Genomic DNA, 22,898 nt, shown 5'->3' with positions numbered 1-22,898 from the left:
ATGAAACAGAACCACCTTAGCACATTATTCCCTCTGCAAAAAGTATTTGAATCCTACTCTGTACTGATTTCTATCCATCAAGAAGTGACAACTACCAAACTGAAGGTGACTCTAAGAATGCAATTACTAGATTCTCATCTTGTTTCAAAAGCCCCTCTTGGCATGTGAAGTCTGTTGTTAGAGCATCAATATAGGTCCCTTATCTTGCATCTTTATCTATCAACAAACAAGCAAGTACTGTTTTATCTTATTACACATAATTGAAGGCAAAAAAGCTCATCATTTACTGTTTTTGCCTCCTTTGTTGTAGTAAAAGCTGTGAGATTTGAAGTCAAGTTTGCCTATTTACAATTGAGAACTGATAGGCTCTTGAACTGAAAAGCAGAGACCCAATCTAAAGAACATTCCAATTGTATATGCTAACATGACTATGACAGTCAAGTAGCCACACCTAGCATACAAGATAAAGTTAAACCCTAATGCTATAATGCTACAAGAGACTGTTAAGCAACAATTAATGATATCTTTTCACTCTAATTAAGCCCTTAATTTAACAGTATAGGCAATATTGAAGCAAATAAAGAATATACTGATGAAACCATCATTATTATTATTATTATTACTTACTTACTTACCTAATTAAGATTGCTGGCATGTGTTAGATGCCTCTTAACCTACCTGCTCACATGCTCCTCACTGAAAAAAAAAAAAAACAAAATAAAAGAAGAAGCCAAGGCTTAAACAGAGCATTAAACAGTTTTTTTAAGTTCTAAGTTGATGCTCAGGTCCCCAAAAACACTAAGAGTCAAACTTTGACTGCTTGATCTTTGGACAATATTTCTTCTTTCCTTTGGTGGAAGTTTCATAATCTAGACAGCTTGAGTCTTGTATTTAAGCCATTAAGAAGAATAAAGAATCTCTGTTTTAAGGGGAAGATGGAATCCAATGCTATATAAGTAATATATATCTCAGCCATGACTACAATGACACCCAAGTTAATGGGGTTATTTTATAAGATTCTTTCTTCCCTAAAAGAAGCAGGCATGCTCACATAATGGAATGCATAGCCCTTCTCCGCAGATCAGGCTGAGCTCCCACTATCATTTCTATTAGTCAAATTATCCAAATTGTCAGGTTTTATGACTTGATATAATAGCACCAGTTTTGGATACCACAGCCCAGTTAACTTGGCTAGTAAGTAATAGGGTTTGCTTAACATGATTTGATTAAGGGTAGATCATTTTCAAAGTCAAAGGCTGCCAGTTGCAGTAGAGTGTTGGCCTAAGTCCATGGGTGAGGCCACTTCACTTGTTTGACTCTCTCTCTCTCTCTCTCTCTCTCTCTCTCAATTCCAATGTTTTCATTGCAATGTTTTCAACATGTACGCGCTAGCATCTAGTCATTGTATAGGTTTAGATTAATAGATAAGTGTTGATTGGTGGCTGGCTTGGTTGGATGAGATCGAACACGAGAGGTGGTCTCCTTAATGGGTAATGAGTTTTAATTAACCGTTTTAATGTATAAAGATTAAAATGGGCCTATGTACAATTGGATCTTATTATGGGAGAGTCCCACTTGTATTCTGTTTCAGGGTTAGTCCATGCTCCTCGTCTATATAAAGGAAGCAATGATCATTAGTTGCAACCACTGACAATTACATAGAGAGGGGAGTAGACAAGACTAACAAGGAGAGAAGAACATTCGAGGAGTTCTTCGTCAAACAATATGGATTCGGGTATGGTTCCAATTGAATCTCCATTATTGTATATTGAACAATATGGATTCAGGTATGGTTCCAATCGAATCTCCATTATTGTATATTGTTTATGTTATTTTATCCATCATGTTGATCCTATGAATATTTCTAACAGTTATTCTCCCTTCTCCCCCTATCACCCCCACCCGCTGCCCTTCCTTGAAATTCGTCTGTTATAATATTAAGAACCTATCATCCTTTGTTTATATATCGATCGGCTTGAGCCCAGTTCAAGTTTCGGGCCATCTTTGATCCATGATGGGCCCAGGCCCACATACAATTGTAGCTACGAGTCTCACTAGAAGTCTCTGTCTTGGAGAGAAAGGATATATAAAATAATGGTCAATAGAAGTTCACATCCCCCCCCCCCCCCCCTTTTCTTTTCTAGCTCTCAACCTAAAATTAAACAATAAGAGAAATGCCTAGAGTCCACCTTCATCTTTAGAGCAGGCCATGACTTGCCTCATTATTGTTTGAACAACTAAACCCACTACAACTTTTTGATTGAAAGTTCTAATGTTTTAGCCATTTTGGTTTGTTTTGATTAAATTTCAATATAATCAAAATTAACATTTCAAATGAGATCTTAAAATATTGAAACTTTGTTTGGTTGGAAGGGAAATGATGGGAAGAGAATGAAATTAAAAAGAAAAAAAAAAGGTAATTTTTATAATTGTTATCAACATTAATGATTATGTTACTCAACCAAAACATTTCAAGTATGGTCATTAAATTTTATCTTATTTTGCACAAATTTCTTAGATTTAAAAAGAAAAGAAAATTTTGATTTGAAAAGTTTAATTATCATATATGGTAATAGTTTAAGTTGAGCAATTTATTAAAGTTTCATTGTTCATTTCTAAATTAATTTCACCTTTCTTCACTTGCAACCAGATGAAGCCTCTAATCTTTCAATATGATAACAAAAAAATAAAAATAAAAATTGTTAATACTTTTCATTAGCCAATCAATGATTGGTTGAATATTTCTTTTAGTTAATATTGTTTTTGGTGTTTTTAATATGTTTGTTAAGTGTTAAAAAAGTTTGTTCTCTATTGTGTACGCTTTGCCTACACCAATTAAAAGGATCATCTTTAAGGTGTTCGTTTGGATGAAATGTCTTTTTTTTTTTTTTGACGAGAAACAAAAATATATATTACTAGGAAGAGGATCGGAAAAGGATACATCTTGTTTATACTGAAAGATTTACAATTGTCCAATACGCCTTGGAGGCCAAAAACCTAACCGTATATAGGTTAGAGTCGAGATTCCAAAAAAAAATAAAAAAATAGTAATGTTTTTGGTTAGATTAGCAAGTTGAAGAAATAAATTGGCTGCATTCCAAGACTAACATATATCATCAGTTGTATGCAGAAGAGCGCATAGTTCTCAACTGATGCACCATATTTCTTGGGGCTTAACCATCAGTCTTTCTGCTTGTTTTAATCCCTGCAAGATCTCGAAAAATTTTGCCTCTATCATTTAGATGAAATATCTTATTGGAGACTTTGAAGAATTCAAATGATTTGGAAGCCGACCGTCAACATCTTCATTAAGATTCAACGGTTTTTTTTTTTTTTAGTTACGAAGGACTTAGGAATTATTTTTATTGGTTTATTTCTTAATATCCTATGTATTGTATCAATTCCCTCTTGGTGACGACCTCATAATTAAGACCAATGGTTAAACCAACCCTAAACTGGATCAAAGTTTAATGCGTACCCCATAAGTGGTACTAGACTGTAGATTTGACCCGAAATTTAGAATGGTTAATTATATTTTGATTAAGACCAGAAGGCCTAGAAATCATGTTACTTCTCTTTGTTTCATTCCTTTGTTTGATTGAACATAAATTAAGTGTGTTCCGACATGGCTCAGTGACTACTACAATTATCAAAAGGCCTAAAGGAGTTGTTTCATATTGGAGGTCAATTTGTAAGAGTCCATATTGCACCATAGGAGTGACTATGATCTTAAGGAGAGTGACTGGTGGCACGACGCAGTCCCACCAAGTGTTTGTGATTTTATTTTGACCTTTATCTCAAGTTTACACCAGCACAATGTTTGTAAACATTTTAAATCCTCAAGTATTCAATGTATGACATTTGTTTGTGTAGTTGAGTTGGAAGGGGTGGGGGGTCATTCAGTGCAAAACTAATTGCCTTTCTCCAACTAAATGTTGTATCCACATATGAATGATTCACCTGTTCCTCTAAGTAAGCCAAATGAAGTAACATGTAATACTAATGATATGACTGATAAAGAGTTTTTTTTCAAGTAGAGAAACTTCAGTCAGTAACGATAGTAGATAGAAAGTTCCCAAAAGAAGTTGGAATGGGTTCAGATCTCAATCCTAAAGATGGTTACAACGAGATTGTAATCATACTTTTTTGTCCTTTGTCTTATTAGTAGAAGTTATTTAATCATGGATGAAAAAGGGTTTTCAAAATAAATTGAAAGTGACTTATCATTATATCATTTTCAAAAAGTGTCATTGTTCATATGAAATGACAAGATTACCCTTGTATTAATTAAATTCTGAGAATAATAAAATGGGCAAAAGAATAAGATTACAATTTTTTAGTTCTCCTATTTGGTTAAGACAAGAATTTAGTCCAGTAGGAACAAAGAATACAGAAGTAGTCCAGTTACGAAAATTTTTACAATGCAGACCTAAGAAGGATAATTTTTTAGTATTGGTTCTTCAGCTCCCAAAACTTCACCCAAGAGAAATTAGTACTATTATGAGAATGAGCCTCTGCAACTTCTTACAATAGAGTTAAGCTCTAAATTTGGGTGAACCCTACCCCACAATTTAGTGAAAGGACAGAACCAATCATCCTTGGAATCACACCAAGACAAATTAATTTTTAAATGTGAGGGACATTCTCAGGATGAAACAAGTTTTGTAACAGGATTAAACTCCATTTACGAGAAAGAGATAAAAGTTACTAAATTTGGTTAGATTCGAATGTGACCTAATTCATGATAGAAATGCAGGGTGGATTGGAGAAATTTGATGTCATCTTTCTTGGCTCCAACCAAAAAAAAAAAAAAAAAAAAAGGTTTGGTTGGTAAAAAGGTGGTGGTTAAACTTCTGAGCCGACTGAGCTACTTTGATACCTTGAAACATATTTAGATCCCTAGAAACTTTGAAGTATGCGAGAGAAGCATTATATTTTAATAATTAACATATAGAGATTCAAAGGACATCCTTCTCGAAGCCCTCGACTTGGTTCAAAGCTATTAATGATTAGCTTGCATTTTTGCAAATCTGGGTCGTTTGTTTCTTCACTATCCATGATATAAATGTAATTACCGAGTTTCCCTCCACCCATGGTGAATGGTATCCCATTCATCGAGGAACGAGAGAGAACGGGAATAGGCATAAAGAGGGATCATTATCCTCTCAGGTTTTCTGTCCGGTACAGTTGTCTGATCCTCTCATAGGGGGGCAAAAATGATGACCTAAGCCCCTGCCCGAACATATTGTCCAAGTGTGGTTAAGTTGTCATTTTCACTCCCCTTTGAGAGGAACCGGACAACCGGATGGGACAGGGAACCTGATAGGAAAAAAATTCTATCAAGAGGGTATTTAAAAGGAACATACTAAAACCCTAGGATAGTGGGTGAACTGTCCTCTATGGATGGTGGAGGAAAAATGCCTTAAATGTAAATTCTTTGGTTAATAAAGATTAATCACAGTTAATTTAAATTTTTTTCCTCACCAAGGCTTGAAATGTATAAATATGAAGATGGAACTAAATTGAGAAATAAACTTTAGCCCAGATTTCTTAAAACTGGAATTAAAGCTCTCATTCAGGATTTTGGAAACTCTGCAACCAACGATGGGGGACCAAAACCAAACCACACCTACCTTCTCTGAGTCATGGAAAAGGATTTTAAAGACAGACGGAATTAAGATAGTTTAATATTATAAGCACATGTTCAACACCCTAGAACTAGTATACTTAAGATATTACCAAAAATTTAAAAAAATAATAATAATAGAAAAGAGAGAGAGAGAGAGAGAGAGAGAGAGAGAGAGAGAGAGAGATCATAATAACATTATGGTTCATTAACTCCTTTATTTAAGGGAAAGCTTACTTAGTCTAAGAAATAAATTAATTTGTTAGAGCATACATTTCTATCAATACTCACAACAGTTGACAAGTCCTCATCAGAAGGGGACTGAATACTTGTCCCAACAACCTCTAGTAACTGTTACTTCTTCCCCAAAACATAATATTTTGACTTTTTTTGTTTTTTCTTTTGGGTTGTGGGAAGCTTTCCCTCTAGCTATCTCAAATATTATTAAAGCCAAGAAACCAATAGCTTTCTTTAATAATTAGGTATATATATGTGTCTGTTGATACAGATATTCCAAATCGTTAGAATAGCGATTGAACTCTATAATTTTATTGACCCTTTTGATTGATTTAATAATGCTGACAAAAATCAACCCTGTTGGCCTGTCATAATTGGGGTTTTCTTATTCATCATCAATCTTTAAAGGTCCCATGTATCCTCAACTTAAGGATATCATGATTTGACTTTGATAACAATTATTACTATTTATGGAAATTAGAATGAACAGTAAGCATGGTTTTAGGTTTCGGCTGAAATTGATTGAAATCTTTGAGTTGCCTCGGTATTGGGATTCGTTAAAATGAAACTGTTATGTGATTAATGAGACTCAATTTTGTGTATTAACGTGTTCCATTAATTTTGGAGCTTTTGATGTATTGATCAAGTACGTAACATTTGGTATCAAAGTTAAGATAACCTAATAGAACCATGAAACCCAACGTCGTTTCAATCCATACAGACCTAATGTCGAAATCTCCCAACAAGATCCAACACGTCTCGATTGATCCTTGACTGTAGGGACTAAGGAGAATATTGACATTTTACCCAACAATACGAGAGGGGGTTTGATGTAAAAGACTGACAACCATAGGCTGGATGACCGTTGTGCAGCAATTGTCTTCATTTTGTCTTGAAGAGTGGTTTTTATTCTTTCCCACTCTAACCAAAAGCTGTTGCTTCAAGATATGGGAACTAAAATAAATGTGTGAGAAAGAGAGAAGGAAATATACCTAACAACTAGTTGGTAGGCCATCTCTTGCTGGGGGCACCTTTTCAGTTCAATCTCCCTCTTTTGGTTCTTAGCTTACATATATATACAGATATGATATATTCTTTAAGGCTCTATCAGTCTCTCTTGATATCCAGTAGTGTTCTTGAATTAATAACTTTTGAGGCAGAAGTAGTAACTACTTCACATTCTTGTAGTTCATAATGGTATTCAATGAGAGATATACTGAGAATAAGCAGCTTCTTCAATTTGTCGAATTCAGATTCGCTCTTGTGCCAGTACTGTTCTTCTTCATGACCTTCTTTTCTGGTGCAGGTGAGAGGTTATAGTTGTGTTCAATTCCAACTTCTTCTTTGCTGTTCTCTTCAGTACTGATTTTATTTTGATTTTGTTTTTGTGAATATTAGCTGCATATGATCCTTTAGATCCCAATGGAAACATAACAATCAAATGGGATATAATGTCTTGGACCCCAGATGGTTATGTGGTGAGTTCCTTGTTTCCTTAAATAAATTATTTCTACCAATAGAAGAAAAAGAAAATAACAGCGCAAACTGGAGTAAACAATGGTCTTTATTAAATAATCAGGGATCAGGGATTGGTCACCCTAGAAACCAATATGATACTCATACAGATAGGCCCGGATCGGACGATTTTGTCCCTAGTTTTACCCTTGATCTGTACCATTTCATAGATACAGGATTGGCCAGTGCCGACTGCCGACACCAATCCAGATCGGCCGATCCCTCAAACCATGGTCTTATTGGTTTCAGATCTGGAGATTTAAACCCTTGAGTGTGTGAGGATACTTCATAACAACAAATCCATAATCATCCAAGATAATATATGTGATCTTATGTTTTTTGGTAGAATATGATCTTTTTGTGTTCAGTGTTAAATATATATGTTTTTTCAGGCAACAGTGACAATGAACAACTTCCAAATGTACCGGCACATAATGAGCCCTGGGTGGAACTTGGGTTGGGTTTGGGCTAAGAAAGAAGTGATATGGTCGATGGTGGGAGCACAAGCTACAGAACAAGGAGATTGTTCCAAGTTCAAAGGGAACGTTCCACATTGTTGCAAGAAGAATCCCACAGTTGTTGACTTACTCCCTGGTGTCCCTTACAATCAACAATTTACCAATTGCTGCAAAGGTGGAGTGGTGGCTGCTTGGGGTCAAGATCCTTCCCAATCAATCTCAGCCTTCCAAGTCAGTGTTGGCCAAGCTGGTACCACAAACAAGACTGTCAAACTCCCCAAGAACTTCACTTTGCTCGGTCCAGGACCGGGCTACACTTGTGGTCCTGCAAAGGTTGTGCCACCCACCATTTTCCTCACCCCTGACCGTCGCCGTAAAACACAGGCACTTAGTAAGTCTGTCTTCTTAACTTCTATCAATTTTATTTGTTACCCAGAAAACCTGGAAGCACTGATACCAGTTAGATACTTCGATAAAACTCATCCTTAAAAGGTAACCATTAAGGAAAGGGTGCCCAAGTATCCATAATTCACCACAATAGACTACTCACATCCGATGTGGAATCCCAACAGTTACTAATAGCAGCTTTTTCTATGTATTAAAATCTTTTGACCATGATTATTGATATATTTCTTTAACTTCAATTTTTTTCTACAGTGACATGGAATGTGACATGTACTTATTCACAATTCTTAGCCCGGAAGACCCCAAGCTGTTGTGTATCCTTCTCATCCTTCTACAATGAGACCATCATTCCATGTCCCAATTGTGCTTGTGGTTGCCAAAACAAGAACAACTGTGTCCAGTAATCCTCTTAACTCATTATCCCTGCTACCACATAAAATGTACAACAAAACAGAGTAGAATTTATGTATCTAAACACTTGTGGTTGTGAATGGTATTACAGAAGTGATTCAAACCTGCTTAGTATGGTGGGGAACAACACTCCAACGAAGGACAACAACCCATTACTGCAGTGCACACGCCATATGTGCCCTATAAGAGTGCATTGGCATGTAAAGCTCAACTACAAGGAGTACTGGCGTGTGAAGATTTCTGTCACCAATTTTAACTACCGGATGAACTACACACAGTGGACGTTAGTCGCACAGCATCCAAATCTCAATAATGTCACTCAAGTTTTCAGTTTTGACTACAAGCCTCTTGTCCCTTACCAATCTATAAGTAAGTACAAATTCATTTCGTAATTGGGGTTTTCTAAACAAATATAGATCTTGTATCTGTTGTTGACTCGTTAGCAGAGAATACTCACCTTTGGCTTTCCTCTCATCTTCTAAAAGCCTAAAATTTGCAAAGATAGTGTTCCATGCACTACTAGCTTACTAGATTAATCTGCTTATGCATTTGTAAGTGACACTGGGTATAATTAAAGAGGCTATCCTGAACAGGGAGGTGTGGCAGTCATAAGCACTTAGAGAAAAGAATGAACTTTTGTCTGCAAAAGCAATTGACTCTGATCAGGAAAGTTTATCCACTATTTCAACAATCAAGGCAACTACTGATCCCAAGATTTTAGTGACCATAAAACCCACCTTCATCTGCCATGCCCAAAGACCCTCACCAAAAACTGTGACTTATTTTCCTATTTTTACATTGATTCATCATTCAAGGAAACATTACCTGATTTTCTTATGGCATCTTCTTTTTGAGAGATTACCCTGAAACTTCTCTGGTGATTCTTAAATGCAGATGACACTGGAATGTTTTACGGCATGAAGTTCTATAATGACTTACTGATGGAGGCTGGGCAACACGGAAACGTCCAGTCAGAAGTACTTCTTCAGAAGGACCTGAACACATTCACCTTCAAGCAAGGATGGGCATTTCCCCGGAAAGTCTATTTTAATGGCGACGAATGCATGCTACCTCCACCTGATACATATCCATTCATGCCAAATTCTGCCCTTGGAATTCCTCTTTCAATCCCTACATTGGTGGTTTCTCTGCTTTTCCTATTGATGACCGTCTTGTGATAGAGATTGTACAGGTGCAAAAACAGTTCCCAGAAAGCTTTAAGAGTAGAAAAAAGAAAATCCATTTTATCCTGGAAACATTTTTCACTGGTTTTAACTGGAAATGCAGGTACATGTTAGCATCAAAAAATTCTTTCATAATAATCTAAAGAGAGTGAACGAGGTTCCGGTTTTGTGAAATTCTTATACAGAACCAAAGAAGAATAACTCCATGAAATTAGAAGGTTGACTGTTATTAATGTTTGTTTCATCTGGAAGAGCAGGGAGAAACATGACCCAGATCTACCAAAACTGTTCACATGTATTGATATTGCACTGCACTCTGTTGCACATTTGGCAATACATAGTTTACAGAATTTGAACTATTAATTTGATTATCTGAATAAGTGGCACCTTGAGCTCATTTGAAATTTGAACAGGCAGTGATGATCATCTTTTAAACTATTAGAATCATATGGTCCTTAGGCTCCTATTAAGGGACTTTTGCTTCTCAAGTATCAATTGAGTAGCTCCCATTTGGCTCTTGGCCTCTTACAGGCACAGGCATTGACACAGAAACAGATATACACACAAAAAAAATACATGATCAACCCGATGTTCAACATTTTTAGTGGACCCATTCCCATCTCTTACATTACTTGCATGTGTGCTTTGAATCATTGGTTCAGAATTCAGATTACCTAATTGGTGGGTCACTTACTTTGATGGGATGTGGCCCAAAATCAGACAGTCTGTGCACTCACTAACCATCTATGTTTTTCCACCATATCATTTATCATACTCTCCCCCCCCCCCCCCACACACACACACAAAAAAAAAACCCCAAACCACCCGTGTACTAGATTCAAATTCTGATGGTTAAGTTCCTCACATTAGTCTGCTTTGGGTTATGATGGGCACCAGCTAAAAGGTAAACCATGTCAATGGATTGACTAGCAACATGTATAGTCAGGCGTTCGGGTTCTGCTCAGGATGGTGGATTTTCCAACCCTCAGAAGGATTCCCTGATATTGTTTGGTTCATATTTTCTTTTGCTAGTGACCAGCAGAATGCAGTAGAATAGTAATTTTGTACCCTGCCTCCAAAAAAAAAAAAAAACAAACACAGAGACAGAGAGAGACACACAGAATGGCCAGATATGGAAAACATGCAATAAGAAAAAAGCTGCAAATTCACACACGCAAAAGACAATGGGATGTGACCCTAAACACGCTAAGATATAGGCCAAATATTTGCATAAGCATATTATTGTGCATACACTTGCAAGCACCTATGGCCATAACCGTGGAACTCAATTGGTTGATACAGCACACCTCAAAACCCATGGATGCAGGTCTACCCCATATCAACCAAAACTGAACAAATATAAGGGTGGGAACTGATTTTGTCCAAGAAGATAAGTTCTTATTTCTAACTCATGAGAATGCAACTATTGTAAATTTTGGTTTTGTCATGATTCAATTAGATAAATGCAGATCATGCAAGAACATGAAAATGAGATATCATTATAATTCTAAGATCAAAACAATATATTATTTCTGGTATCCCTGTGAATCATTACAATGAGAAGAACAATTCTGATATGGATCTCTTACAGACAATATGACTAACTGTATAAATAAAAATACGATACAACAGCTTAACATACAGAATTGGCAGTGAATTCAGCTCGTCAATACAGAAAACAGAATGAAATTTTGTTCCCACAGTTACAGCGCACCTGAACCCACTTTGAATCTGTAGTTCCGGAACAGGCCATCGACTAATGTGTCATAAGCTTCAGATGATCTTATCCAGTTGGTATTTGCAGTACGACCTTGATATTGTTCAGTAGTCATAAGACAATAAGAAAGCCAACGATACCAGCAAGGCAGTGATAGAACAAAGCAAGGAGATAACTGGCCGACTACTGGCATTTGGCAGCCATGGATAGGCATCTGGTGGTGGCATGACACAGTTATCACCATTAAAATAAATACGCCGAGGGAAAGCCCATCCCTTATCAAAAGTGAAAGTTGATGGGTCCTTCTGGAATAGTAGCTCTGACTGTACATTCCCTAGAGGGCCAGCTTGCATAAGCAAATCATTGTAGAATTTAACCCCCCACAGCATGGCAGTGTCGTCTGCAACAGAGAATTAAGAAATTCCACATTATGTCATTATCATCGTTTCAAAGCATTCAGAAACGAAGTAGAGAACTGACCAAATTTTTTAGTGGAAAATGATGAAAGATCAACCCCATAATAAAAAAAAGGGCGTACCCAGTGCACGAGACTCCTGCCACTGTGGGGTCTGGGGATGGTCATATTATGGGAAAGATCAACCCCATAATATGCCTATCATTTATGTTATATGTAGCACAAGTAGCAATCACCTCAGATCATCCAATTTAATAAGCCTCACCGAAGATTGGATGTATGCACAAGCATCATTTATGTTATTTATGCACAAGTAGCTTTAATGAGTGTCTGTTTACCAAAGTTTCCCACCGAGATGACCGAGACCACCGAGATCTCAAACCGAGATGACCGAAACCACCGAGATCTCGGTGGTCTCGGTCGAGACAATGCAGTTCTCCTAACTTGCCTATCATCTCATCTTGGTATTTCAAAATACCGAGATATTACCGACTAGCCGAGATCTCGGTGAGTTCTTTTTCCATGATTGGATCTCGGTAGCATCAACAGGCTGGGTTTTTTCCCAATTGGTATGAACTTCTCCTGGGTGTCATCCAAGGTTCCTTCACCTAGATTGGGAAGATCCCATTATGACTTGTGCTGCTGACAGGCCTGCAGAGAACCTGGGATGAGTGGGAAAGGTCTTCCAAGATGTGTCCACGTTAGGAGATCATCTCCATCGGAATAACATGTTGAGAGTCAATAGGCCTTGTTTTAAGTTATTGCAATTTATCCGAACATACAAGATTATGCGTAAGATTCTGAGACTGCCACAGACTATTAAATCTTGGGTCCCCTTCCCTTGGGAAATGCCATCAAACTCAAATCCTGTTGGTTGCTCATTGGTGAATTGATATCCCTCTACTATTGAACATGCTTAAAAATGGTTCTGGAAAGTGATACAGTATATGGACATAATCAAGTGAGACTAATGCCCTTGGGGTGGGCCCTAAGAGTACAAGATGCTTGCCACTGGAGACACTTTTGAGGGGACACAACAATATTAATGGTTGATACAGATCTATACAGGTCCTTCGAAGATATCACAATTCATAAGGGGGATCTGATGCCTGATTTCCTCCATAAACATCACGTTCAACAGGACACCAAGATCAGCTAATTCTCAGGAGGATGAGCTTGCTACACTAAGGGCAAGAAGATAGTCATAGTTCATTCAGATGCCTCACCCTTACGACACTTCAGTATTAATGTTGTCCTTCTCTAGTACTTCCAACCTTCCTTTAGAAAGTAGTTAGGTACCCAGAGAAAGCCTCATACTAATTAGGAAGGTAATAGAACACCATTACACACTAAAACAAATAAAATATAATAGAAAAGGAACAGGAATGGAATACAACTGCGAATTTAACTTACTTATGGCACCATAAGGAGTCAATGATTTGTAATTAAAACTGAAAAGCTGGGTGAGATTGTCAAAATTTGGGTGTTGTACGACCAAGTTCCACTGTGTGTAGTTCATCCTGTAATTGAAATTTGTAATTGTGATCTTCACTCGCCAATACTGCTTGTAATTAAGCTTAACATGCCAGTGAACCCGGATCGGGCACATATGGTTAGTGCATTGGACCAGAGGAGTATAGCTATTTTTTCCTGAACCTGCAATAGCTGAAGCTAAATATGGCGAGTTCCCCCTGTAATAAGCCAAAACAAAGGAAAAGAAACCAAAAAAAATCTCCATCACATCATTTCCAAAACACAGAAATTGATTTGATTGAAGAACAATAAAGATGCCAGAGTAGCAGAATAAGGATTCATGCCAGAGCTTACTCTACACAGCTCCCTGGATGAGTTATATTGTTCATACAGCCACAGGTGCATGTTGGACAGGGCACTATTGTGTCATTATAGAAGGAAGAAAGCGAGACACAGCAAGTGGGAGTCTTCTGAGACAGGAACTGAGAATATGTGCAGGTAACATTCCATGTCACTGTCACAAGGAAAAAAACAAAACAAAACAAAACAAAACAAAGGTCAACGCCTGGATCTTTGCTGTTCTTATACCAGATTTTACTTTTAATACAAAGGAACCAACTTAGTCAGCATCTCTTTTTCCCCTAGATCAGTTATAAAACCAACAATAAGAGTCTTTAGTTGACAAAATTTGGGAAGCATGGCAAAAGAAAACAAAACAAATATTAAAAAAAAAAAAACCAAAATGAAGATGGACCCATCATGGCAGAAAAAAACGAGTTATTAGATTATTCTGTAGTTTGTTTGATCCTGGATCCATCCATATAGGACTAAAGAAGTGAAGTCTGCCACACAAGATTTGGTATTTATCCTGAAAAGTATCTAACTCAAGATCAAGCAGGGAAGAGTCAAAAGCAAGTCCCCTTCTAATATCTTGTGGATTCAGCTTGTAGAACAATTGCTTTATTTTGTTTCTGGTTCCCCCACCCCAGGGGAAGAACTATGCACAACTAATATTATTATATTTGTAATAAAATTTCATTTATATGGACATGCTTAGAATCTCAGACAACTTACTCAATGCTTGAGTGGCCCTCCTTTGATCTGCTGATACAAATCTAGTCGGTTTCACAATCTTTGCAGGACCACACGTATACCCAGGTCCCGGTGCCTTAAGTGTGAAGTTCTTTGGCACTCTAACGGTTCTGTTAGTGGTTCCTGCTTGACCGACACTAAGCTGGAATGAGCTTGCTGCATTGGCAGGATCCTGGGCCCATGAATTGATTACTCCCCCTTTGCAGCAATTCGCAATCTGCTGGTTGTAAGGAGTTCCTGGCAATAAATCGACAATTGTTGGATCCTTCTTACAGCAATGTGGAGTAGTCGCTTTGAACCTCGAACAGTCCCCTTGTTCTGTGGCTTGGCCTCCCATTGCACTCCAGATCACTTCCTTCTTTGCCCATGTCCATCCCAATTGCCATCCTGGTGCTTGAATGTGACGATATTGTTGGAAGTTGTACATCGTAACAACAGTCTGCCCAGTTCCAATCAGGAGGCTTAGTACTTAAACTGTGAAAAGGAAGAGATGAAAAATAATTCCCAAATACTACATAAATCTTGTTATTATTTCTAAAGTTCGTTGTCAATAGTAAACTCCCATTTTTTCCAGACCAGTAATTTTTAACCAAATTTAGTACTCAAGCGCCTCAGATCTCACAAATCCAATAAGTTTGAAGAAACAACTGACTACCAAATACTTGATGGATGGTAATTGACAGAAAAACATGAAACTGGAAAATCTGAGTTTAAACTGATTTGGATTATTTCTTGAAGTTGACAATGTTTACCCTCCCCAACTATATGATTACAATATGTTGTCTTATATACTTACAACATAACCATCAGGAGTCCAGCCAATAAGATCCCATTTGATTGTGATATTTCCAGTGGGATCAAGGGGATCATAGGCTTCTGAAAACACAAGAAGAAACAGAGGTTAGATCTTCACTGACAGAAATAAAAAGCATAAAATTTCTTTAAAAAGGTCCTTTTTTATTTCTGAAAACCTCATGTGCTTCTTAAAAGGAATAGGACCACAAACCCCATAATGATTAGATAATCCCTCATATTTTCTGAAATTCATGAAACTCATGTTCTCAAATTTCTGATAAATCTATACATAGACTCACTCTTCTTCGCTGGAAAAAGACATTATGGATTCCTCCACAATAACACTGTTAATTTATTACATAACTATAACAGTTGCTGGGGCGATATCGTTTTCTTCAGAAGAGTCGTAATTCAGAAGTATCCCCCATAGGTGCTGTATACAACAGAAATATTGTTTTTCTTCACAAGAATCCTGATTTGAAAAGAGATACAGTAGGATGGCCAATTCAGGGCTATGGGATTTGCCAATACATGGTATGCCATGGGATTTAAGTATATATAAACTGAACAGTCAACATGGAAACCGAAAATGGTGGATTTAGCACAGATCAAATGCCAAGTTTGTAAAACAGAGGTAGAAAACAAGTTCTCAAATATTTCCCCCTCCACACCAATGTCAGAAAACCAGTTCTAAGGAAAGAAAAAAAAGATGCAAAACCATCAAATTTTCAGAAAGGAGAAGTTCAAGCCAAGATGACAAATATTTTCATTCAAAATAATCCAGAATAGTTCCTAAGCAGGAGTGTGCATATTAGTCCAAAATAATCCAGAATAGTTCCTAAGCAGGAGTGTGCATATTAGTCCAAATCAGAGGGGGAAAGGAGAGTTTGCCCCTCTCTGTTTTCCTCCTAAATGCTCCATTTTTCTAATTCTACTAACCAGGTTAACGCAGTTGTGCTAAGAACAAAAATGATTCTTTTCCTCTTCATTTTCATTTTTAATCCTTGAATGCAAGATCCATGGGGAAAAAGAACTAACTCTCCGGCACGGTTCTCACCACCGCTGAAGCCTATAAAAGTTAAGAGAAGAGGGAGGGGGGGGGGGTGGGGAGGCATAAATATGATATTGACTGGTGAACTTTTGAAGCAAAGCTGGAATGCAAAATTAAACCCAGATGCTAAATCAACAGCTCAACCTTAAATTTTGCGAATTTTCAATCTATTTTCAATTTAAAATACGTCAAATGTCAAATTACTGAACATGTAAGAAATCTGACTCTCATAATTCATCCTCTCGTGAACATATAGTCCCTTCTCTACCCAAAAAAATAATAATAATAATTCAACCTCTCATGACCCATTTCTGAAAGAATTCGAAATTCATGAAGATGAATTGAATATCTGTATTTTCGAGAAAACCCAGTTGCTTGAACATAATGAAGAGACAAAAACATAATTCTTCAGTTCAAAATTTTCAGTTAATCAGACCCAAGATGCTAAATCCTTGAAAGAGGACATAAGATTCTATCGTTTAACCAATCTCCACTAGAATAACCCAAGAATTAACTCCAAAATCCACATTTGGTATAAAAAAAATGAAATAAACAAAATAAAAACAAGAGGGGGGAAAAAAACAGAAGTGACCTTGAGCACAAACCTGTTGAAGTAAAGCTGAAGATGGAAAGGAGAAACAGAAGCAAAATGGGAAAGCTGTTGAGCTTAGAGATGGATCTGGTCCCGGATGAGAAGGGCAACCCCATTAATACAGACTTATCTCTGATTCTGCTGCTTGTCTTCTGCGTGAGCCCAAGATCTCCAACCAGATGGAAGGAAAGAGGAGACTCACAGAAGAGAAGAGATGAAAGTGTTGCTGGCTTTTTCTCACATGAGTAGGTAAGCTTCTGATCGAACTAAACTTTAACCCACAACTGTAAATTACCATTTTTTTCATTAAGATTTTTTTTCTAGTGAAAGTACTAGAAGATTACTACCACAAGAAGAAATTAAAGAAGAGACTTGAACACTTCTTAGCCCCTACTCACGATTGAGTGGCTTGTAGAAAAAGTGCCAAACATAATACTTGTTTAGAACTAAACAACAAAATTAACATTCCCTGTTTGGAATATTTACTTTCTATTTCATTTCAATCTCTATTTTTTATTTCATTTTACTTCAGTTTCCAAGAAAGAATTAAGAGGGGTGCTTTGAAGTTTATTAAGAGACAATGATTTGAGTTTTGGCGTCTGAGGCCGACAAATAGATCCTTTGGTTAAGACTCCAAGTGGGCCTTTTTCACTCTTTTCTTATTGTTCCACGAGGAAAGATCAAAGATGATATGATGTAGTGAAGTGAAGTACTGTCGGTGGAGGGAAGGGATTGCTTATTGGATATTATATAGAATTCTTTTTCTACCTATACGGACAGTATCTAGAACATGGGCTCCTGACCCAATAAATGTGGATTCTAGTTCTATAATTTTTTTTGGGAGTAAGAGAGGATCTCATTAACCTGCCTTTCTGTTGTTTCCTAAATATTCTATAAGGGATGGTTTTCTGAGGCAAAAGCAGGGTACTCTTAGTCTTCAGTCTTCACCCTCTTATATAAACATTGTTTAATCATTTATTCAAGATAAAAAAAATAATAAATAAATAAATGTGAAGGGATGCAGAGTTGAAACAAACCCTTTTCCCTATTTTAAAATAGGGATCGTTATCCCCTCCAGGAAAAGTTTCTGTCCAGTCCAGTTCCCAGTGCTTCTAATAAGAGGGGGCACAATAACCACCTTACCCTTATTCGAACACTCTACCCTGAATGGGGTCCACCCCCATTATGGGCATTGAGAGAACTGAATAAAATAATTTTCCCAAAAATAGAAAGATAAGACCCACCTTAAATTTAAACCCATATTCTCTCTCTCTCTCTCTCTCTCTCTCTCTCTCTCTCTCTCTCTCTGTGTCTGAAAGCTGAAATTTTTTTTTTTTCTAACAAAATCTCACTCCTATATATTAATGATCATTTTTTTCGTATATCAGATGAGGAAATTTTCCTCTTATCAAATCATTAGATATTTTGAAATGTTTTAAAAAAAAAAAAAAAGGAGGAACACTCTTGATTTTTTTATGGTTCTATTGCAAAGTCAGAATTAGCACATGATCTATTATGTTCTACTTATTTTATCAGATTAACTTGTTGAATAATAAATAAATCTTATTTATTTAATTTTCCTTTATTTGTTGAGGTTTGATCCAATTAATCAAGTTAGATTAAGCATTATATATTTTCTAATCATGGAGTAAAATACGTATGGCATGCATTTATAATTGCCTACCTTATTGTGTGTTAATGTTTCTTCAATAACTCCTTGTGTGGGGAAAAAAAAGGGGGTGGGGATAGAATAGTCCTATATTGGATGTTTACCAAAATTGGGAAAAAATAGTTACATAAACAACAATAATTTTGTAATTATTAAAAGAAAACATATAACAATAAACAATTCTTTTTTTTTGGTTAAAGGATTTCTTATTTCAAAATTACGCAAGAAGAACACGAGGCCTCTAAATACAAAGATCTTGAAGCCAAGGAGTGAAGTGTGGCCAGTCTGTCTTACTTGCTATCGACAGGGCCTTCCAGGCTTGGGTATGAGCTATTACATTAGCTCCCCTAGGAATATAAGAGAAGTTACAATCAGTGAGACTATCTGCTAAGCAATGGATGTCAGACACCAAGCTTGAGATGATAGTAGGAGAGGGAATCGATCTGCAAATGGCTCTAATCACTGTCTCATTATCTGATTCCACGTGAATACTAAAAATTCCCTGCTCCATGGCTTGCATGATGCCAGATTTGATGGCCAATGCTTCGCCCACAAGCGCTTCTAAGAAGCAAGCAGGTTCAGAGTACGCCTTAACCAGGGAGCCATGCTGGTCTCTGATGATGTATCGTAATCTTCCTTGTCAAGAGTTGAGGGGAAGTGCAGCATCACAGTTGAGTTTAAACCCGCTACTCGGAGCCGTCCACTTGTACTGACCTTCCTGGGTTTGAGCTTTGGGGGAGGGTCAATTCAATGTTAAGTTTACATCTATTTCAATAAAAAATTTAAAAGTAAAAGAAGCCGTTTGAATAAAAAATTAAAAACCTTACTAAAACCATTTAAAATTGAGACCGCTTAAACCAAAACCGTTTATTAAACAATTTTGTTTTGATATTACTTAAAATCTTGCACCGAATCGAATCGAGCCATTTACACACAAGTGAACCGTTTAACACCCTTAAATAAAGTTGTATATATTTTTAGTAGATGTATCTCTCTATAGAAATGTATCTTCAAGACATAATTCAGTCTCTTTAAAACATATGTATCCGTCAAGTGTTGTCACTTTGTGTTTATCCAAAAACTATAAGGGACAAAAAAACGCTAATCGGTGTTGTGCCTCGTTGTGTACTTATTCTCAAACACAGCTAGCACAAAAAGACCGGCGCACCCCCGATCCTTTATGCCTTTCCAGGGGGTGCACCGGTCTGTCTAGGCGTAGGTACACACCATGCCCAACAACCGATTAACATTCTTTTTCCCAAACCATAAATACTATTCAAATGATACTCTCGTATACATCCTCCAAGAGTTCAAAGCTATACAAAATTTAAGGGAAAGAGATCATTGTCTATGCCTCTAGACCCTGCACATACGTTGGCCAATGGGAGCATGTGCAAGCCTTGCCCTCGATGGGATTTCCGCCTTTCAATAGGGGTAGTACGATACTTTTGCATGCATCTGTATCAAAGCGCAAGAGTCACGCAAACCACACGACCACATAGAATCCCCAAAATTTAATCATTATCTTAATTACCCATATGGAGTAATTAAGTTTGCTAGAGATACAGGCAGAGGAAGAGGCAAGAGGCAAGAAGCAAGAGGCAAGTCTGTCCTATTCTTCGCCGGGGGTATAGGTTGGGTGCTTTTAATGTCTTTTATAATTGGTCAAAACAAATTTCTTATTTAAAGGACTAGTGGAGGCTGAAGACCAACCAATCCCTTTCAGAGTATAAGTCTCTCTCTCTGCCAATTTCTTTTCTCCTGGGTGACAGTGGTGAACCAGCCAATTCCTAGCTCTTACTCGTTTTGCAGGATGTGACGTTGGACTGGTAATGGAATTAATAGAAATTTCAAGAAGGGCCTTATGCAGTCCTTGACGGAATAATTATCACCTCAAATTTGCTGCTCGTTTCAATTTCTTTTAATTCCTCACATAGAAGCGGAAATGACCACCCTACATCACCTTGAACAGTGTGTTCGGCAAGGGGTAGGATGGTCATTGTCACTCATATGTAAGAAATTAGAAGAATTAAAGCGGGCAACGAATTAGAGGGGATTACGATTTATCCTTGCCTTTGATCTGCAATTTAGAGTTACAGACTGAGTTGAGAGCCTCTTTAATGATCCTTTCTGAACAAACCAAAACCATTTTTGAACTAATACATAGCTTTGTAACTCATCTGAACCAATCCACCATGCCAATCTCATCATCTTAAAATCCACCCCAATCTGCTGATATAAACATAATAAATCCAACAACTTAAACTACAGAAACCAAAAGAGAATGACTCACATCCTTTAAAAAAAAAAAAAAACCATATGAACCAAACATAAAAACAGAAAACTTGAGAGAGAGACAGAACAGGAACCAGAACATAGGTAAGAAACTAATCAAAACTAGCCTTTTGATTTGAGATCAGCCAATCGCCTACTCAACTCCTCCTCAGTAAGAGAGATCACAGGCCTACTCTCCTTGGGCACCTCCAGAGCCAGTTGATTACTACTATTCCCTGCCTGTGGGAGTTTCAGGGCTACCTCCAACCCATAATCATCAGCCACTTGTTGCATCAGAGAACCCACTTCCCCTTCTGGTGTGGACAAAGATGTAGTCCCTGCCATTGACTTTTCAGTGAAACTAGCCTGCACTTCCATGTTCACAAACACCTTCTCAAACCTATCCATTGTCTGTGATATCTTCTCCATGTTCCCCACACAAAGTGCCCCTTCCAGAGACTTCACGATTCCGCTCATCGACTTCCCCACGCTCTGCAGGTTACTCTGACTCCCTAACCTCGCCACTACTGCGTCAAGCCTTGATGCGAAGCGCAGGTAATTGAGCTGCTCGTTACGTTTCCGGATTGCGTTCTGGGCGTAGATCCTCGCGCCATCAATGTTTCCCTTCTCGATCGCCTTCTTTACCTTCACCTTCTCAGATTTCTCTTCTTGCTCACATTTTTTTGCTTGCCTTACCAGTGACTTCGATGTAAGCTTTAGGTTGAAGATCTGATTCATTAACTTCTCCTTCATCATTTTTGGAAATCCAAATCAAATCCGAAACTGTAATTGAAATTGGGGGTTGATGAGGAAGAAATTGTGAAGGGTTTTTCAAAGCATTTGAAGAAAAATTATGTGAATCAAGGAACTAGCCGTTGCCAAGTCTTCCCGTTCGAACGGGATTTTGAGTTTCACAATTAAAGCCCTTGCAATTACCGAAATAGCAAAGAGGCCCCCGGGTGCATAACGGCCATATGTTTGGAAATTGCACCAGTGTGCCATATGGTAGTGGCCCCATCATCTGATTTGCTTTCTGGAGTATCCAAGGGAGACCTGATGCCACCGCCAAGTCCCCCATGGAGGGATCTCCAAGCCCTCTTCCATTTCCTATAAATAGGCCTCCTACTCTTAAACACACCTCGAAGCTCTCACCCTCTCTTCACTGTTTTGACAGTCGGAAACGGAGTTCCTTTGAAACCTTGGACGAGGTCTGAAATCTAGGAGAATCCCAAAAAATCTCTGCAGAAGCAGAAAAACCTCTGAAAACCCCAAAAATTCGCATTTGCTAGGGCTACCTCATCTTTGCCATCCAAGAGCTCAAAAATGATTAGATGATCGAGAAGCTAAGAGGGAAAGAAACCACATGACAGCCAGAATGTTAGCCAGGAAATTGAAAATTAGATCAAATCGTCTGAATGAATCGATGCCAATTCCAGTTAATCCAGATCAGATCGATCCCAACTAAATCAGGAGGGTAAGGGATCTACAGGACCGATTCTAGGGTTTTCCAGGCCAACTTCGACCAATTTCAATCCGATCCAGATCAAAATCAGCCTGGACCAATCCTGATCCCGATTCCGGGTTATTTAAACCCTGATGTTATCCTAACAAAGCAAATGCATAAAAATGCTGCCATCAATGGGAAGTTGCAGCAAATTGACCATGAATCCTCTTTTTGAGCTGGCCAAAAAGTTGGGTGAGCAGAAAGAAAATCAACAATTTCTAGGCAAAATTGTTTTCAAATGCTTTTATTACGAGAAATTGATGATCTAAAAAAGAAAAAGAAAAAGAAAATAACAAAAGTTACAACACCTTGCTCTTACAACATATTTAAAGAAGAGATGTAATTTAATCATCCTTCCAACAAGGCCTTTGGGTCTCTGCCTCTTCACCAAGGTTCAGGCCGCCTGACATGCCTCATGGCAGGAATGGGTGAGCTACACAGCCAACCTTTAGAGAACCAAGCAATTGAAACTTAATACAA

At 37.6% G+C, this 22,898-nt stretch overlaps 3 protein-coding genes across 4 annotated transcripts; 1 reads left to right on the top strand and 2 right to left on the bottom strand.

Moving 5' to 3' along the window:
- Positions 1-5,773: 5,773 nt before the first annotated feature.
- LOC122664015 (ESCRT-related protein CHMP1B-like) lies at positions 5,774-21,751 on the bottom strand. Its single transcript, XM_043859692.1, has 2 exons — positions 21,029-21,751; positions 5,774-5,812 (listed from the first exon to the last, which is right to left on the bottom strand). The coding sequence occupies exon 1, from the start codon at positions 21,668-21,670 to the stop codon at positions 21,038-21,040; it is 633 nt and encodes a 210-aa protein (XP_043715627.1). The 5' UTR covers positions 21,671-21,751; the 3' UTR covers positions 5,774-5,812; positions 21,029-21,037.
- Positions 7,094-10,207, top strand: LOC122664014 (COBRA-like protein 4). The gene is made up of 6 exons (XM_043859691.1): positions 7,094-7,169; positions 7,262-7,341; positions 7,771-8,227; positions 8,494-8,641; positions 8,744-9,021; positions 9,547-10,207. Exons 1-6 carry the CDS (start codon positions 7,148-7,150, stop codon positions 9,828-9,830), a joined length of 1,269 nt encoding a protein of 422 aa, XP_043715626.1. The 5' UTR covers positions 7,094-7,147; the 3' UTR covers positions 9,831-10,207.
- On the bottom strand, positions 11,339-17,196 carry LOC122664013 (COBRA-like protein 1). 2 transcript variants are annotated; one of them, XM_043859688.1, is made up of 6 exons: positions 16,985-17,196; positions 15,330-15,409; positions 14,516-14,972; positions 13,796-13,955; positions 13,382-13,659; positions 11,339-11,953 (listed from the first exon to the last, which is right to left on the bottom strand). In XM_043859688.1, exons 1-6 carry the CDS (start codon positions 17,085-17,087, stop codon positions 11,658-11,660), a joined length of 1,374 nt encoding a protein of 457 aa, XP_043715623.1. In that variant the 5' UTR covers positions 17,088-17,196; the 3' UTR covers positions 11,339-11,657. The 2 variants fall into 2 exon arrangements, with proteins under 2 accessions (XP_043715623.1, XP_043715624.1); XM_043859689.1 differs by lacking the exon at positions 15,330-15,409 and having other exon boundaries at positions 16,985-17,100.
- Positions 21,752-22,898: the final 1,147 nt, after the last annotated feature.

The sequence above is a fragment of the Telopea speciosissima genome, chromosome 6 (genome assembly GCF_018873765.1).
Source record: "Telopea speciosissima isolate NSW1024214 ecotype Mountain lineage chromosome 6, Tspe_v1, whole genome shotgun sequence".
Classification (NCBI taxonomy): domain Eukaryota; kingdom Viridiplantae; phylum Streptophyta; class Magnoliopsida; order Proteales; family Proteaceae; genus Telopea; species Telopea speciosissima.
This window is presented reverse-complemented; position numbering and strand designations above follow the sequence as displayed.

What these genes read in the sequence shown, in the direction of transcription:
- LOC122664014 (XM_043859691.1), top strand. Translation starts at nt 7,148, where the DNA reads ATGACCTTCTTTTCTGGTGCAG. An exon ending in GACCTTCTTTTCTGGTGCAG is followed by an intron (nt 7,170 to 7,261) that starts GTGAGAGGTTAT and finishes TGTGAATATTAG; the next exon opens with CTGCATATGATCCTTTAGAT. An exon ending in TGTCCCTTACCAATCTATAA is followed by an intron (nt 9,022 to 9,546) that starts GTAAGTACAAAT and finishes TCTTAAATGCAG; the next exon opens with ATGACACTGGAATGTTTTAC.
- LOC122664013 (XM_043859688.1), bottom strand. Translation starts at nt 17,087, where the DNA reads ATGGGGTTGCCCTTCTCATCCGGGACCAGATCCATCTCTAAGCTCAAC. An exon ending in GGACTCCTGATGGTTATGTT is followed by an intron (nt 14,973 to 15,329) that starts GTAAGTATATAA and finishes GGAACTGGGCAG; the next exon opens with ACTGTTGTTACGATGTACAA. An exon ending in GACTCCTTATGGTGCCATAA is followed by an intron (nt 11,954 to 13,381) that starts GTAAGTTAAATT and finishes TCTCTGTTGCAG; the next exon opens with ACGACACTGCCATGCTGTGG.
- LOC122664015 (XM_043859692.1), bottom strand. Translation starts at nt 21,670, where the DNA reads ATGATGAAGGAGAAGTTAATGAATCAGATCTTCAACCTAAAGCTTACA.